This window comes from Struthio camelus, chromosome 19, assembly GCF_040807025.1.
Source record: "Struthio camelus isolate bStrCam1 chromosome 19, bStrCam1.hap1, whole genome shotgun sequence".
In the NCBI taxonomy this organism is placed as follows: Eukaryota; Metazoa; Chordata; class Aves; order Struthioniformes; family Struthionidae; genus Struthio; species Struthio camelus.
This window is the reverse complement of record NC_090960.1, coordinates 8247962-8262610: the sequence shown is the minus strand read 5'-3', so window position 1 is coordinate 8262610 and position 14649 is coordinate 8247962. Positions and strand designations below refer to the sequence as shown.

The window sequence follows — 14649 nt, the reverse complement described above, 5'->3', positions numbered from 1 at the left end:
TAGCAATGGAAAAGAAGGAAAAAAAAAAAAAAAAAAGCGTTAAACTACCTAGCAGAGGCTCTGCTCTGAAAAGGCAGCTGATAAAGTGGGGGAATTCTTACACTTGCCCTGGATAACAGAGAGGGATGCTGGCTTAGCTCGTGCTGTTTAACCAGTGTTGCTTCTCGTCGCTGCATCTGCACAGCTTTATCTCCCTGCTTATGGCCTGCATTTGCAGGATATTCTTATCTCTGTGTTTTACAGGTAACTCTGTACCACTGCTATTTTGAAGTCAGTTAAACCCTCCTTAATGTGCATGGATCCTTGGTTTTCCTTTTCTTTGCTGCCAGCTGCTTCTCTTGATTACCACTTGCTAGCTCCGCATCCTCAGCTGCCTTAAACACAGTATCTTCTGGTGATTCCTGCTGACCCAAACTTGCTCTTCCTCAGACTCTGGTGAGCTTGATTGGGTCTTGCAAGTGTCCATTTCTCTTTATCTATGTCTTGCCATGCATCACTTAGGGTTTTGCGTTGCCTTAGTCATTTTTTCACAAGTAGACCTGCACATTAAGAACTCTGCTCTACGGGGGATTCGACGCACAAGCCCGATTCTTGCTTTGGGCTTCTTTGCTTCCCTGCTGCTATGCAGTGAGTAAACAGATGCTGTATATAATTCTAGAGGCAATATTTAATCTATGTTAAAATAATGAAGGAAAGTCCTGTGGAAACTAGTATGTATACTTTTTTTTTCTTTTTTTTTTTTTTTAACTACCACCTTTGAATGTTTTAGCCAGTATGTCTGAAGTGGCCTCAAAACATTTCTAAGCCTCTGTTCTAGAGTGGTGCTAACAGATAAAAATGTTTTGACAAGATCAGCCAAAGTGAGAAGGCTGACCATGTCAAATTGGAATTGGTTGACATAGCCCGGAGTTTGACCAGAAAAGGATGATTGAATCATGGTTGGAAAAGAAGTGTTTTTCTGAAGTTTAAAAGGTTTTACAAATGGTGAATTAAAAAAAAAAAAAAGGAACCTGATTTACGTAAGAGGAAAAAAGGAAAAAGGCTTTGTTCTTCCTCTTTTATTCTCTGTTATTTCAAGCTGAGCAGGGTGTGGCTGGATCAGTGTGTGGAAGGCAGACTTCCAAGGAAAAGCCACTGCAATACAAAAGCATGTTAGTCATCTGGTGAATGGTGGAAAGGGGAGAGCACTGCAGTTATTTAGAGGATAGCTTGATGGTTCTTTGCATGATTCAAAGTTTTTTGTGTCTCTTCTGCAGTACTCAAGAGTGTTAATCCCAAATGGCCTGGCCAAATTCCAATGTGACCAATTCCATTCTGTTGACGTAACTTCTCCTGGCCATTTTGATTGCATATCAGCGTTACTCACTTATCCTGACTGTTAGGAGAGGCTCTTTTTAAAGAGCAGCTGTTTCACTGGTGGGTGAAATATCTAGTGAGATGCCTTACTAGCTTGGGACAAATAACTTTGTGACTGCTGTGATTTGAGATCTTTGAGTGGAAAATGACTGAGTTTCACTGCAGGTGGCTGTGGCAACTGCATAAAATTAGATTCACTGAGTAGTGTCAATGTCAGGTAGGAGACATACATGAGCCTTTAAGAGGGAGTGTTAGCTGCATGCAGTGAAAAAAATCAGCAGTTTTGCTTAAAGGAGAAAACGCAAAGGATGGTGAGTAAGTCTTCTCAAAGTGCCTCATTCCCATTGGCTTTTTTTTAAGTTACTTAGGCTCTTCTGAGATCTCCCCAAAATCTTCTTAACAATATTTTGTCTTTGTTTAGCGCTGTTCATCTCTTGTGCTAGGAAGACATCCTAACCTGTAATGACTTGGAAGACATCCTAACCAGTAGTGAACTTAGCCTTGTGACATCCTTCTGAGGCAGCGAAATGCTTCATTTCAAAGCAGGCACGAACAGGTTGGGATTGTGACTGCCTTGACTAGTGGTAGAGAGGAACGCTGTCAAGCTTAGCAGGGACAGTACTGACCTTAGCAGAAAATTTTTCCATGCTGACCTAGACTTCCATATCCCTATAGGAAATCTGGCCTATCCATCCTGCCTAAACATTACAAGACTCTTGTTTTCCATTTTATGTCAAAGAGCTGCTGTTAAACTGCACACAATAGAAGGAAACTGGTTAGGAACTAAGTGATGGGAATGTCAGCCTCTGGAATAAAGAGTGATTTGCATTGGTTGTCATGAGGACAAAGAATTAAGAACAGAAAACTGTGCGCTCTGCTAGGATGATGTTCACTGACTGTGCTCCGAAGCTTGACATGAGCGAGGCTAACCGCTTCAGGATGCCTACAGCTCGACTGCGCCACAGAGCAGGCAGCATGGCGAGTACAGAACAGATCCTCCTGTTCCAGATCTCGAGGGGGGACAAATAAAAGCAGTTCTCCATTCTGCATTGTAACAAATAGCAAAGTTGGAGTTTAAGCTCTGTGGCAGTCGGTGAGCTGCTTGTGCCGGTGTGGCCCAGGCTCTGGAGGAGGCGCCCCATGGTCAGAGCGCCTTGGCACGTCGCCTGGTTATATATATCCTTCTGGGCTGTTAAGCAGGAATGTTATAGGTCTGTAAAGGCAGCTGGTCATCCTGTGAGTGAAGGAGAAAAAAGTAGCGACCTCAAACTTAGAATATTAAAAGTTACGTCCGACAGTGGCTTCATCGCTCACCCTCAGTCGGCAGCATCTGTCTCTGAGGGATTTCTGATGTGCACTTGGCTAACTGGGAGTCGCTGTAGTCAGGGAAATGACTGTAACAAGAACATTGTTTTCTGTTCAGGAATGAGACAGGTTCAGCGCAAAAAACTAGCAGGGTAGGTCTTATTTCTGATGATGCTCTGGCAAAACCCGCTCGTACTGTTTGAAGCTCCATTTCCTGGAATTAGAGGAGCAGGAGGTGGGAGAGGTCTGCAGTCACCTTGTTCTTCCACCTGCTGGAAAGAAACTGGCCACACCAGTTCAGTCCAGCTTCAGGTGACTCAACGTATCGGGTGACTCGCTGGGAGCCTGTGACAGAGTTCGACTGTTAGGGATGGCTGGGATTTCACTCGGCTGTAATCCTATCAGGGGGGATTTGCGTTGCCTGAAATTCAGCTCTCAAGCTGCTCAGCAGTTGCGTTTGTTTTCTGCTAGTGCCTTTTACCACCAGAATGTCCAAAAGCACTTTAGCCGGCAAAGCGTTCGACGCCAGTCGCGCGGTGGGTGTTGCGGGATCCCCTGTAGCTCCTAGCCAGCCTTGGACAGGAGCGCTGTTACGCACAAAACCTGTGCTGAATGCACTGTTTCCTGTAGCACTGACCGACTCTCTGGATTCCTACGACAGTGATGTTTCTTGGGATGCTCGGCCAGGGCTGCATAGGGTGATTTGTAAAAAGAAATGAATGTCTCAGGGTTAGTTGCGGAGTGGACTGTTTTTCTCTTTAAGTTTCTCTTGTGGTGGCAGAACTGTAATTCTTTGCGGTGTTTCTCTGTTGTCTGGGTGGACTTTTTGCAGCTGCTGAAAGCATCAGATCGCAACGCGTGATGTATGCCTACCTTTAAAAAGATGGAATATTAAATATTTTGTTATGCTTATGTCCGGCTGCAGTCTTTCTCGTTCCTTCACTCCTAGCCCGTGCACGCGGGGAGGCAGCTGGACCACGCAGGCCAGCTGCGGCCCTCCCGCTGCCTCGAAGGGAGCGTAGTCGGGGCTCACGATGTGGGGTGGCGGGAGCCGCAGGCTTTTTACTTCCCAGTCGCGGTTCCTGGGCGCTGGTCACCAGCGGGCAGCGCCGTCCCATCCCCTCCGCGACGCTTTGGATCTCAAGGCTCAGAACTGCGCAAACGGGGATCGTCCGAGGGGGGTTGTGCAGCCCGCTCTGACTGCTGTGCTTGAAAGGGGCTGTCAGAGCCACGGGCGTTTGAACCTGGGCCACAGATCCATGGGGGGATGAGTTCACGCTGCGTTGCGTGCAGCCAGGCCGCACAGCACTGCAGAAAACGTTCACAAACTGCTCGTTCTGCATTTCCTGAGGCTCTTCCCTGGTGCCGGCAGCCTGGCTGCTCTGCTGTTATCTAAACGCTCTTGCCACGTGAAATCTTTTGAGAGTTTGGAGACAAAAACGTGGAGTATGTTATACCGCAGCCTGCAAGCTCTTCTTATAAAGAGTTGGTGGTGTACATCTTCCCTTTCCTGATTTTTTTTCACTTTTTTCCCCTTTTTTTAAATATATATTTGACATAATCCTGAGACAACTTCACAGCAAACAAGACTACAGCGGCAGCTCGGAGCGGCTCTGCTGGGCTCGTCCGGCCCGGAGAGCAGCGGGGAGCGGGGCAGCGGCCGGGGGGGGCCGGGGCAGCAGCCCCGCGGGCCGCCGTGGCCCGGCGCTTGCAGGCGGTGGCGCTGCGGCGGCTGCCGCCGCTCTGCCGGCCCGGCCCCCCCGCCCCGGCTCGGGCGAGGAAATGACCTAAGAGGAAACCTGGGCTGCGCCGGGGCCGGCGGCGGGGCCGGGCTCGCTCCGGCGATGCCGCTGCGCTGCGCGGCCGCGCTCCGCAGCGCCGGCGGCCGCGGGACGGAGCGGGGGCGGCGCGGCAGGTCGGTGCGGCGCGGCGTGGCGCGGCTCCCCCCCACCCCATCCCACCCCGGTCCCGGGGCCCTCGGCGGGGCCGGTTACCCCCCCCGACGCCTCGAAGCGGCCTCCGCAGCGGCGGTTTCCCCGTGGGCAGTCGGTCCGGCCAGCGGGATCCCTCCGGGACGGGCTGCCTTTCCGCTCCCGCCTTGCTCGGGGCAGGGGTCTGCGGCGGCCCGGAGCGATGCTCCCGCCGCGCGGACGGGCTGGGGCGTCGTCGGCTTCGCCCGCGCTGCCGCGGGGCTCCCTCCGCCCGGGCGCGCTGCCGGCGAGAGCCGGAGCGGCGGCCGGGGGCGCCTCCGGGGCCTGATGCGCGGAGGAGCTGGCTGAATTCCGTGCGATTCCCGGCCGAGGAATGTCGCTCAGCCCGCAAGCGGCCGCCTCCGGGTTTGCGCCGCCCGGCCCGGCCCGGCCCGGCCCGGCTGGCCGCCGGCAGAGCGAGGCTCGCCCCGACGGAGGCAGCCCTCGCTCCCCTGCCCCGCCGGTGCTTCCCCGTGCTCTTGCCCCGGGGAGCCTCTCGGAGGGAGACGCGCTTTGGGACGGCCTCGGTGCGCTGGGTGGTTCGAGCCTGCAGATCAACAGACTGAAAAGTGTTTTTTTTTTTTTCCCCCCCATATCAGAAAAACGTAAAGACAAAGTGCAGGAGCTCCTTGGCTGGTAGGAGGCAAGGCCTAAAAAGACGTGGGAGGGAGGATTTCCTCGGATCTAGGGCTGCAGTGTGGATGCCCTTGTAACAGAGGGCTTTCCTTCGGGGCTGGGCTCTCTCGAGATAAAAGCCCGTGCTCCAGACTGGATGCTTCTGGGCTTCGCCGAAGGTCCGGCTTCTCTTTCTGACTGAGCCGCGTTTGCTCTCTTCCCAGGGACTGCCGCTAGCGCATCCGCTCCCCTGATCCTCGCCCTCGGAGCAGGCCAGTCATGGGGGAGACGGGCAAAGAGGAGTATAAGATACAGTCGTTCGATGCTGAGACGCAGCAGCTGCTGAAGACGGCTCTCAAAGGTCAGCGGGCTTTTCTCCAGCTCCTCCGCCACGCCGGCAGATGAGCCGGGTGCTTGGACCCCTTTTGCTAACACCAGTAGGGTGGTTTTCTTGTTTTTCTCTGATTTTCTGGCACCTTCCTCTTCCGCTGTCACCCAGCATCTCCTCCACATCTGGCCTCTCACTCCTCTCCCTGTACCTGGTTTCAGCTCCCTTTCTCTCTGCCCCTTCCTGCTGCGTGCCTGTCCCGTCCTCCCGGCCCCCGGCGTCTCCTACTCACCGGTCGTGTCTCTGTGCAAAGCCCAGTGGGAGTTTGCACGTTTGGCTTCCGTTTACCCAACTTTGAAGCAGCGCTGGCATTTCAGATTCAGGTCAACTTCTTGCTTCCTCCTATTTCCGTGCTTTCCTCCTTTGCTTTCCCATCGTGATGGCTGCATCTCTGCACAAGGAGGACCCAGCCGCCCTTGGAGATGCTACGTCCAGAGCAGCCGGGGTGCCAGAGGGGCTGTGACTCTTGATGCGGGAGAGCATGAGTTTTTGCACCCTATTACAGGGTCGTGCCAGGCGCAGCGCGGAGCTGGGCTGCTCTGCAGGTACCCCGGAGCGAACAGCGCGAAGGGTGCTGGGTGCTGACGGTGTTGCCTCCCTCCGCAGACCCCAGCAGCGTGGACCTGGAGAAAGTGGCCAATATTATAGTGGACCAGTCCCTCCAAGACTGCGTGTTCAGCAAGGAGGCAGGGCGCATCTGCTACACCATCATCCAGGTGAGGGAGAGCCTCCTGTCCGGGCAGCGAAACGCCGGGAGCGTGCTCCGGCAGCCCCTCGCCCGGCCCAGGAGGGGCTTCTCCCAGCCCCGTGCTGTGAGCCCCGGGGCAGGTTTCTCTTCTGCCCCTGCCCCGGAGGGGTCCAGGCGTGCTGCTGCAGCAGCAGGCGTGCGAGAAGCCCCGGAGACGTGGAGCTGGGCTGGGCAGCCCTGCCGGCCGGGGAGCCCAGGAGGAAGTGGGGGACGCGCAGCCGGCGAGCGCGGGCAGCTAGTTGCTGCTTTTCTTCCCCTCCGGGCAGTCACGGGAGGGGACGAGCGTGGTCCTGTGTCACCCAGATATGAGCGACCCTGCACCCCTCTCACACCCTGCTTTCATCCCTCCGTCCCGCCGGCGCGGGGGCGCAGGCAGAGAGCAAGCAGGTCGGCCAGAGCCTCTTCCGGAGGAGCCTGCTGAACCGGCTGCAGCAGGAGTACAAGGACAGGGAGATGCTGCGCAGCCGCTCGCTCCAGGCCTGGATCTGCTACGTCACCTTCATCTGCAACATCTTCGACTACCTGAGGGTAGGGAGCCGGGGCAGGAGCACCCAGCGGCCGCTGCCTGAGGGTGCCGGCAGGGCCCGGGGCTCCTGGCGTCACGGGCGCGGGGCAGGGTGTCGAGCGTGTGTGCGGGGCAGAGACCGGCGCGGGGCCCCGGGGCCCTGGCTCAGCCGCGCAGGTCGCAGCCGCCGGAGCTGTGGCTACCTAGGGGCAAGCGAATGGCCTCAGAGAGGCAGCGCTGGCTCTGGGAATAGTCCCGAAGTCCGAGCTCCCTTGTTTTGTACCTGCTATTTGAAATCCTCTGATCTGACTGCTCCCAAGTGTCCTAGACTGGACTGGTTTAGCTGCTATTAGGTCCCGGCAGGGGAAAACTGCATTTTCTTTAGTCATGCAGGTGCTCAAACATTTTGCACCCGCGTGCTGACGGGGATGGTCTGCAAGCCCTTGCTGCCGTGCGTGGACTCGGATGCTGGCTCAGAGTAGATGTAAAAGTGATGCGAGTAGAGCCACAGGCAGGAAAAATGCTGTTGCAACAAGTGTATTTCCCATGACTACCTGCTTACATTTAAAAATAGACATTTTTACCTCCTTTGTTTAGTTTCTCTGGCTACTGGAGACTCGAACGTCTGGTCTCCTAGGCAAATCCCACCAATACTGCGTTTTGCAGCACAGCTGATTTCTGCCCCCTTCTTCTTTGGAGAGCTGCAAGGGAAAAACTCTTTGAAAAAGCTGCAGCCTCTTCCCCTTCGGGCCCTGGGCCGACGAAGGCTCCTGCCTCTTTACAGGTGAACAACATGCCCATGATGGCGCTGGTGAATCCAGTTTATGACTGTCTCTTCCGGCTGGCGCAGCCCGACAGCCTGCGGAAGGAGGAGGAGGTGAGCGCGGGGCAGAGGGATGCCAGCGCCGCGCTGGGGCGGCCGAGGGAGGGCTGGTGCGGAGGAGAGCCTTAAGGCCAGGCAGGAGCCGTCCTCCCCACTTGGTGCTGGAAGCAGGAGGCAGGAGGAGCCGTGCAGGATGGCAGGGTTTGCAGCCCGGGGGGCAGCAGGATGGCAGTGCTGGTTGTGAGCCCCTGGCTTGGGCTGCAGCTGCACGTCCTCCCTCGCTGCCGCTTTTCTCCCTGTTGCTCAGATGTCTCCGCTGAAGCCAGAGCGGCTGCAGAGACCCTGCAGCCAGCCGTTCCTTGAAACGGGGGCTTTCTGGGGCTACGCAGGTTCACCTCCTGTCACGTGAGACAAACACGGATCATGTCTGTGCCTTGCTTTCACAGCAGCCAGCTGCTCTGACCGCTGGACATCTGGAAAAGCAGCTGTCACGCTCAGCTGCTGGGGCCTTGCAGCCACCGGAGGTGACAGCAGAAAGCTGGAGTGACTGTGCGAGCACAGGGCGGCCGTGCATCCCGTGGGTCCCCGTGACGTGTTACGCAGCGCCTCGCGTAGCTGCCGCTCGTCTGTCTGGGCCTGAGCCGCTGCTGCGCCAGACCCCAGCAGGCAGAAGGCAGCTCTTCTGCAGCTGGAGCCTCGGCAGGCGCGTGGTCAGCGTTCGAGGGTGTAGCAAGCCGTGCGGGGCATGCCTGAGTCGTGCAAGGGGGTGCTGCAAAACGAACGGGCCCTTGCACAGGCCCTCTGGGTTTTTTTCCACCTCGTCCTCGCACAACTCTCGCACCCCTGCAGCCCAGCAACTTTCCCCTCTTCTCCTAAGAGCTAGTTAGTGCCTCTGCCTCCTGCAAGTCACCCGACTTTCTAGGAGCTTCAGCGCACGTTGCAGCCACTTCAGCACTGCCATCTCCTCCTGGATATCCTGCAGGAAATGAACGTTTTTCCGCCTGTTGCTGCTGCATTTCTCTGGCAATCTTGTTGGAGAGGCAGGGGAGTTCAGGGCGTGCTTTTCCCAGAACTGACATCCAGCCTCTCCTACCTGCTGGATCACAGCGCCTCAGGGGAAGCAGAATTGTCACCTGCTGGGAATCCAGGGCAGAGGGAAGGGGACCAGCATGGCTTCATCCATAAATGACTGAGGGAGCGCTCAATGGAGATGTGCTAAGGCCCTTGTTCCTTTGTACTCAGGTGGCTTTTTCTCTTCCCTCTGAAGGTGGACTGCTTGGTCCTGCAGCTGCATCGCATTGGCGAGCAGCTGGAGAAGATGAACTCCCAGCGGATGGACGAGCTCTTCTCCCTCCTCCGAGACGGCTTCCTCTTGCAGGACGGGCTCAGCTCCCTGTCCCAGCTCCTGCTGCTGGAGATCATTGAGTTTCGGGCTGCTGACTGGAAGATGACGGACGCTGCCCAGAAATACTACTACAGCGAAGTGACGGATTAAGTCCCCTGCAGCAGAGGCAGTGAGATGTCCCCAGCACTTTCACCAGCAAGCTTCATACCAAGTTTGAATTTCTTTTCATGTTAATGTTTTTCTAGCACTTCCTGTAAATAGGAGTTATACTGGCTAGAGCCTCTGTGCACGTAACTGCCAGCCTGTAACTGGTGCTAGACTGACTTTGGAGGTTTGGCGAGGTGGGAGGGGCACGGCCCACATAACTCAGCAAGTTCTTCCACTGGTTTGGTTTAATTATGGGCCAATGCCAGCAAAGGGCAAGGAATGCTTCTAGTTCAAACCAGCGTTTTATACATGCATTAAGCAAAGCACAGTTTAAGCTGAGAGCATCTTAGTTTACCCAAGAGCCAGCAGAGCTGAGGCAGGTAGAAGGGAAATTTTACAGCTCACAGTCCCCAAACCAGCTTGTACCTGCTTTTCTGGGACAAGTCATGAAGAACACTGTGGTCAGACACCTTGCAAACAGCTCAACCAAGTGCTAATTTTTCCAGACTCTCCAGCACGCTGCTGTACCTGCACGCAACGCAGCCTCCACCACGGGTCACCAGCCACTGACACCCACCACAGGGCAGCCTGCAGCAGGACAAGTCCCTCTGCACAAGTAGCTAGAAACAGGTTTTATAAGTTTTATACAATAATTGCTGTTTTCTCAAATTTTAGTGTGTTTCAAATAGGATATGTTTCTTATGAGAACGGGAGAGGAAGAAAGGAAATAGTTTATTGAAGACTTTTTCTAATAAAAGTTTTCCACTAACACGTGCCCTGCGTTCTCTCTATGCAGCTGCTGAGCTATAGCAAGGATTGCTCCGAACAATACTCAAAAGTTGCTCCTGCCTCAAGCCTTAAGGCTGCGGTATTCATTTTCTCCTCTGGTGTAGGGCAGCAGAATGGCTTCAGGCGAATCGGGTGGCTGGAGAGAGCAGTGTGAGAGTCAAGAAACAGAGACAAAGGTTTGGAATCAAGACACCTTTCCCAGGAAGATCTCATTTTATTTTTTCTGTTAACATCCCCATCAATTCTTTGCAAATAATGTTGCTGATGACCAGAACTAAAAGTCAAAAAGGGCCTTTTGTTACTCCCCCCCCTCTTTTTTTTAAACCAACCATAATGAGACTGGTTATTGTGTGGGGAAAAAAATTCCAGCTCTGCTCTTCCCCAGCTGTGCAGCCAAAAAGGGAAAAAACATTGCTGATCACAGGAGCAGAGTGACTTGAAAGCCCCCAGGAAACAGGTAACTGGAATGGAAAGATTATTTTATATTGTGTTGCTCTGAAAAAACAAACAAACAAACAAACCTAAGGCTTGTCTTCACAGGGAGGTGATTATGAAATAACTGGAGCATCCATCCGTGCAGCTATTTCAGACACCCCTTTCACCCATCCAAATAAGCACAAAAGAAATGAACTGTGTGTGAGCGGATGGGTTTCCCTGGCTTAGCCCAGAGGCAGTCCAGAGGGGAGCTTCCACCTTCCCCCCTACGTGCAAGCAGTCCTGGGGCTCGCGGTGGCAGCGTGCCGGAGCGCGCACATCCCTACCACCAGCGGAAGTGGGCGTAAGCCCGGTTGGCCTCTGCCATCTTGTGCAGCGCATGCTTCTTCTTGATGATGGGCCCTTCGTTGCTGAAGGCCTGGAGCAGCTCCTGGGAGAGCTTCTCGGGCATCAGCGTGCGGCGGTGCTTGTTCTCCCTGCACTCGGTGATTAACCACTTCATGGCCAGGAAGCGCTTCCGGTTGTCTTTCAGAGGGACTGGGACCTGGGGAGAGATATAGACCATAACAGTTATCACGGTGGGAGGATGCAGTGACCTGCTGTTCTCCAGCAGTCAGGCGTGTCCAGCTGCACATGGGTACATTTACACCTTGCTCTGGCTCCAGTGGCAACATGCTGACCCCTCTAGTAAGGCCAGCTGCAGTATGGACAGCATGAGCTCCCAGCAGCTGATCTGTGCCACTTCACCTCGTTTGTCCATAGAACTGACCATTGCTACCAAAAGGGGAATCCTGATCAGTCTTGGGTGCCGTGTGCAGACACTGGCCTTCTGGCTTATTCGGGAACTGGATCCAGGTCATTTTGTGCCTGCAGGAGTGGGAGACAGAGTCGCCACTTCCCTGCAATGAATGAAAGATGGAGAAATAGTTCCATGTTTCTTTTCTCCATCAGGTCTTGAGCATTGTAGAGCCCATACTTAAGAGACATGTTCTGCTTAACCTCTAAATATTTCATGGTATCTAGCTGACCTTTTCTGCTACGCTGACCTGCCAGTGGAAACTGGTGCTTTTGCTTCCCTTGTTAATCATCTCCTGACTAGATGTGCTCCCAGGCCCCTTCCTTTCACCTGGTAGGTTTTGCCTCCTTTTGTGATGCTGCAGAGCCCAATAACGGGCTGACAGTTTTTCAGAGCCTCGTGGAAAATTACATAAGGGTTGCACTCAATCGTCTCCTTCTCGTCTTCTGGAGCCTGGTGGTACTTCTCCAGCTGCTTCCTCTTAATGGCCTCTAGGGTCTTGGGGCAAACACAAGAAAGGAGACATGCACAGAAAACAGATTATCCCATTCCATGAAGCCGGATCATATTTACAGGTGCCCCACTTTCACTTGAGAAATGTAGCCTGCAGCTGCTTTTCTAGCTCTATTGGCATCAGGCCGGTCAGGGATTCCCATACTCAGCAAATTTTATTTCACTCTCTTCCAGCTCGTCTCTCTTTATGGGACAGAGCATTTGGGCGAGAAGGCCAAGCAGCACAGACCTAAGCCAGGGAAGGGCAGGGACAGAACAGAGACAGGAATACAGGTCTGTGTGCATCTTCCCCTCCAAAGCCTGGTCTCAAGACTCCAACACCCTTGGGGGTTTTTCTGTCACAAGTAATCAGCAATTACTCGGGGAACCTTTTGGACAAAGCGCGTCCCCATTTCAAGGGCTGGAGCATGCAAGGGGACCACCAGTGAATGCCAGTTACTGAAGGTCACCGCAGGGGTCAAAGCTGTGTCATACAGGTGACACATTTACAGGACCCTGGCTTCACGGGAAAAGCATGTAGAAGATAAGGCATGAAAACAGCTGAAAGGAAGATCTTTTAAGAAAATGAAGCTTGTCAGGGTAGGATGTGAGTGTATGCTGTAGGCAAGGTCTAAGATGCAATGAGCAGTGGAAAGACACAGTTCTTCATTGAGCGATCACCACCCAATCTGTGAGCTGAACGAAGCTAGGCCTTCTGCAAAATGCACGGATGGCTAATCAGGTAAGGAACGGTGAGCATCGCGTGTATGGAGAGGGAACTGATTTAGGACTGCAGAGATGACCTGCATTCCGGCACTTCCTAATTCCTGTGGGCTTGACTTCCCAGCCTTCCTTTTTGTATTGTTTAAACATAACTCCGAGAAGAAACATCATCACTTCTCACCTGTGCCATAAGGCTTCTGGCCAGCACTTTATTTCCATCCTTCATCATCATGTTCGTGAATTTACTGTCAACACAAAGGCAAAAGCAATCCGATTGAAACTCTGATTTCATCACCCAAGGAAATAAAGTCCACCACACTGTGCTGTTCCCATGGTTAAGTCTGGGTGCTGCTAGATCTGGGCGGCTGTAATTATCTCTAACCACTGTCAGGCAATGGACTGGCTTTGTGGGGAAGATTAATGCAAATAAAGGGATTACGCTGTAGTGGAAGGGAACGTGCAACACAGCAAATACAGGCTGAGGAGGATAGCAAAACTCCCAAGCATTTTGGCTCTGTGGGACCTAGCTGTAATAGAGGAGACAGTGCTTTCTCTGACCTGATCATAGGGTCACTGAACACAGAGCAGGAGACACTGGGAGGAGCAGCTTTTATGGGGCGAACAGCCTTAAGCTCCTGTTTTGCTTTTTCCTCCTCGGACAGCTCATCCGGGGATTTCTGAAACAACTCCTTGTTCACTTCTGGCTCTAGAAATTGCGGGTTGTAGCGACTCCATCTCACTTGCATCAGCCTGCAAAGAACAAGACAAGAAAAAGGGGCTGGCAATCAACAGATCCAACATGTCTTAGAGAGGATTTGGGCAGCCATACAAACAAATCTCAGAAGCGCATGTCAGACCCGAGAGGCGCCTCTGCCTTCAGCTCCGTTGCTGCGTTCCTCACCATAGCAGAGCAGCAAGGCCAACACCGTTGCTGCAAAACATACTGGGCAATCCCTGCACCAAGGGGACAGCGATCTAAAACAGGAGTCCAGCGCCCCAGCTTGAGAAGTTACCGGCTGGCAAGCGCTGTGCTGAACGCTGGACTAAATCACAAATGCAACAAAAGCAAAGTGCAAGGCTCCACCGCGGACAACACTTTTTCAACAGCGGTGGAAAACGCGCTGCTGCAGCCGCTCTCCGTTGCTGCCGGTGGCTCTGCTGAGCTGCTCCCGGCTGCCAGCCCGGCCCTTTCCCTAAAGCATCCCAAGAGATGAACCTGTGGAAGGGTGAAAGCCTCCTGGCCTGAGGCTAGGAGGTGCCTGGTGGTGCGAATAAAAATATTGTTCCGGGCTGGCAGAAGCGGAACAAGTATCTTAAATAGGATTTTTTTTTTTTGTTATTTTTTTAAAGCAGCAGCTAACAGGAAAGTATGTCTTGGGGAACGGAAGGGAACTAAAGAGATCCCTGCACTCCACCAATAAAAACAACACGTCTCGGGCAGCATCCGCAGAAACAGGGGTTAAAACTCCAGCAGGGATCTTAAATATCGCCCCCAACCCGGTTCCCTGGCCGCAGGGCCGGGCCAGACCGCGCGCTGCTCTAACGGCCGCGAAAACACGCGCCGGTACCGCCCGCCCGGAGCCGCCACGGCCCGGCCGCACCCGCGGCCGCTCCGCGGCGGGAGCGGGGCCCGCTCCGGCCCGGCGCGGTGCCGGGAGCCCCCGCGGCCCGGCGCTTACCGGGGCAGCCAGGCTCGCAGCCGCCGGCCCAGCCCCGCCGCGCTGGGCGCCGCCATCTTGTGCGTGTGCGCGCAGCCGCCTGGGCGGGGCGCGGCCTCGCGTTAGCCACCGGGGGGGGGGGGGGGGGGGGGATAAATAATTAAAGAGCAATAAATGGCGGTGTCGTTCCTTCCCCTCCCCCGCACTGTGGTGCGTTGCGGGGGGAGGGGTGGCGGGTCGGTGCCGCTTCCCTTGGCGGCGGGGGGGGGGGGGGGTGCGTGGCGGCTGCTGCCGCCGGCGCTGCCCGCGCACCGCGGCGGTTCCCTCACGGCGGGGGCCGCAGCGGGGCCTCGGGTCCCCCCCCCGGGGGGGGTTATGTAACGGAAAATCCTCCTCGGGCTCCTGAGCGGGAACCACCGCGACCCCGCCAGGGGCCCGCACCGGAGGCCCCCGACCCTGCCGCGGCAGCCGGCGAGAGGGGCGGCGATGGGTCCCCGCCGGGAGGCCGCGCCGAGGCGGAGCCGCCGCGCAGGGCCGCCCTCCGCCGGGCCCGG

The 14649-nt window shown here is 54.9% G+C and overlaps 2 protein-coding genes across 5 annotated transcripts; one reads left to right on the top strand and one right to left on the bottom strand.

The window, feature by feature from the left end:
* The first annotated feature begins 4472 nt into the window (after window positions 1–4472).
* Window positions 4473–9971, top strand: MIF4GD (MIF4G domain containing). 4 transcript variants are annotated; one of them, XM_068914054.1, is made up of 7 exons: window positions 4473–4576; window positions 5471–5607; window positions 6241–6350; window positions 6755–6910; window positions 7672–7764; window positions 8157–8234; window positions 8978–9971. In XM_068914054.1, exons 2-7 carry the CDS (start codon window positions 5526–5528, stop codon window positions 9203–9205), a joined length of 747 nt encoding a protein of 248 aa, XP_068770155.1. In that variant the 5' UTR covers window positions 4473–4576; window positions 5471–5525; the 3' UTR covers window positions 9206–9971. The 4 variants fall into 4 exon arrangements, with proteins under 4 accessions (XP_068770155.1, XP_068770159.1, XP_068770156.1 ...); XM_068914058.1 differs by having other exon boundaries at window positions 8157–8287; XM_068914055.1 differs by lacking the exon at window positions 8157–8234.
* Window positions 9972–10168: 197 nt separating this feature from the next.
* Window positions 10169–14357, bottom strand: MRPS7 (mitochondrial ribosomal protein S7). The gene is made up of 5 exons (XM_068914059.1): window positions 14117–14357; window positions 12996–13187; window positions 12619–12682; window positions 11553–11720; window positions 10169–10970 (listed from the first exon to the last, which is right to left on the bottom strand). The coding sequence occupies exons 1-5, from the start codon at window positions 14170–14172 to the stop codon at window positions 10749–10751; spliced, it is 702 nt and encodes a 233-aa protein (XP_068770160.1). The 5' UTR covers window positions 14173–14357; the 3' UTR covers window positions 10169–10748.
* Between the last annotated feature and the right edge of the window lie 292 nt (window positions 14358–14649).

Excerpts from the sequence above, each read along its gene's own strand:
- MIF4GD (XM_068914054.1), top strand. The coding sequence starts at position 5,526 with ATGGGGGAGACGGGCAAAGAGGAGTATAAGATACAGTCGTTCGATGCT. Across the intron at positions 6,351-6,754 it reads TCTGCTACACCATCATCCAG|GCAGAGAGCAAGCAGGTCGG; the intron begins GTGAGGGAGAGC and ends GCGGGGGCGCAG. Across the intron at positions 8,235-8,977 it reads GGGCCTTGCAGCCACCGGAG|GTGGACTGCTTGGTCCTGCA; the intron begins GTGACAGCAGAA and ends TTCCCTCTGAAG.
- MRPS7 (XM_068914059.1), bottom strand. The coding sequence starts at position 14,172 with ATGGCGGCGCCCAGCGCGGCGGGGCTGGGCCGGCGGCTGCGAGCCTGG. Across the intron at positions 11,721-12,618 it reads CCAGAAGCCTTATGGCACAG|ACCCTAGAGGCCATTAAGAG; the intron begins GTGAGAAGTGAT and ends GTTTGCCCCAAG. Across the intron at positions 10,971-11,552 it reads AAGGAGGCAAAACCTACCAG|GTCCCAGTCCCTCTGAAAGA; the intron begins GTGAAAGGAAGG and ends ATCTCTCCCCAG.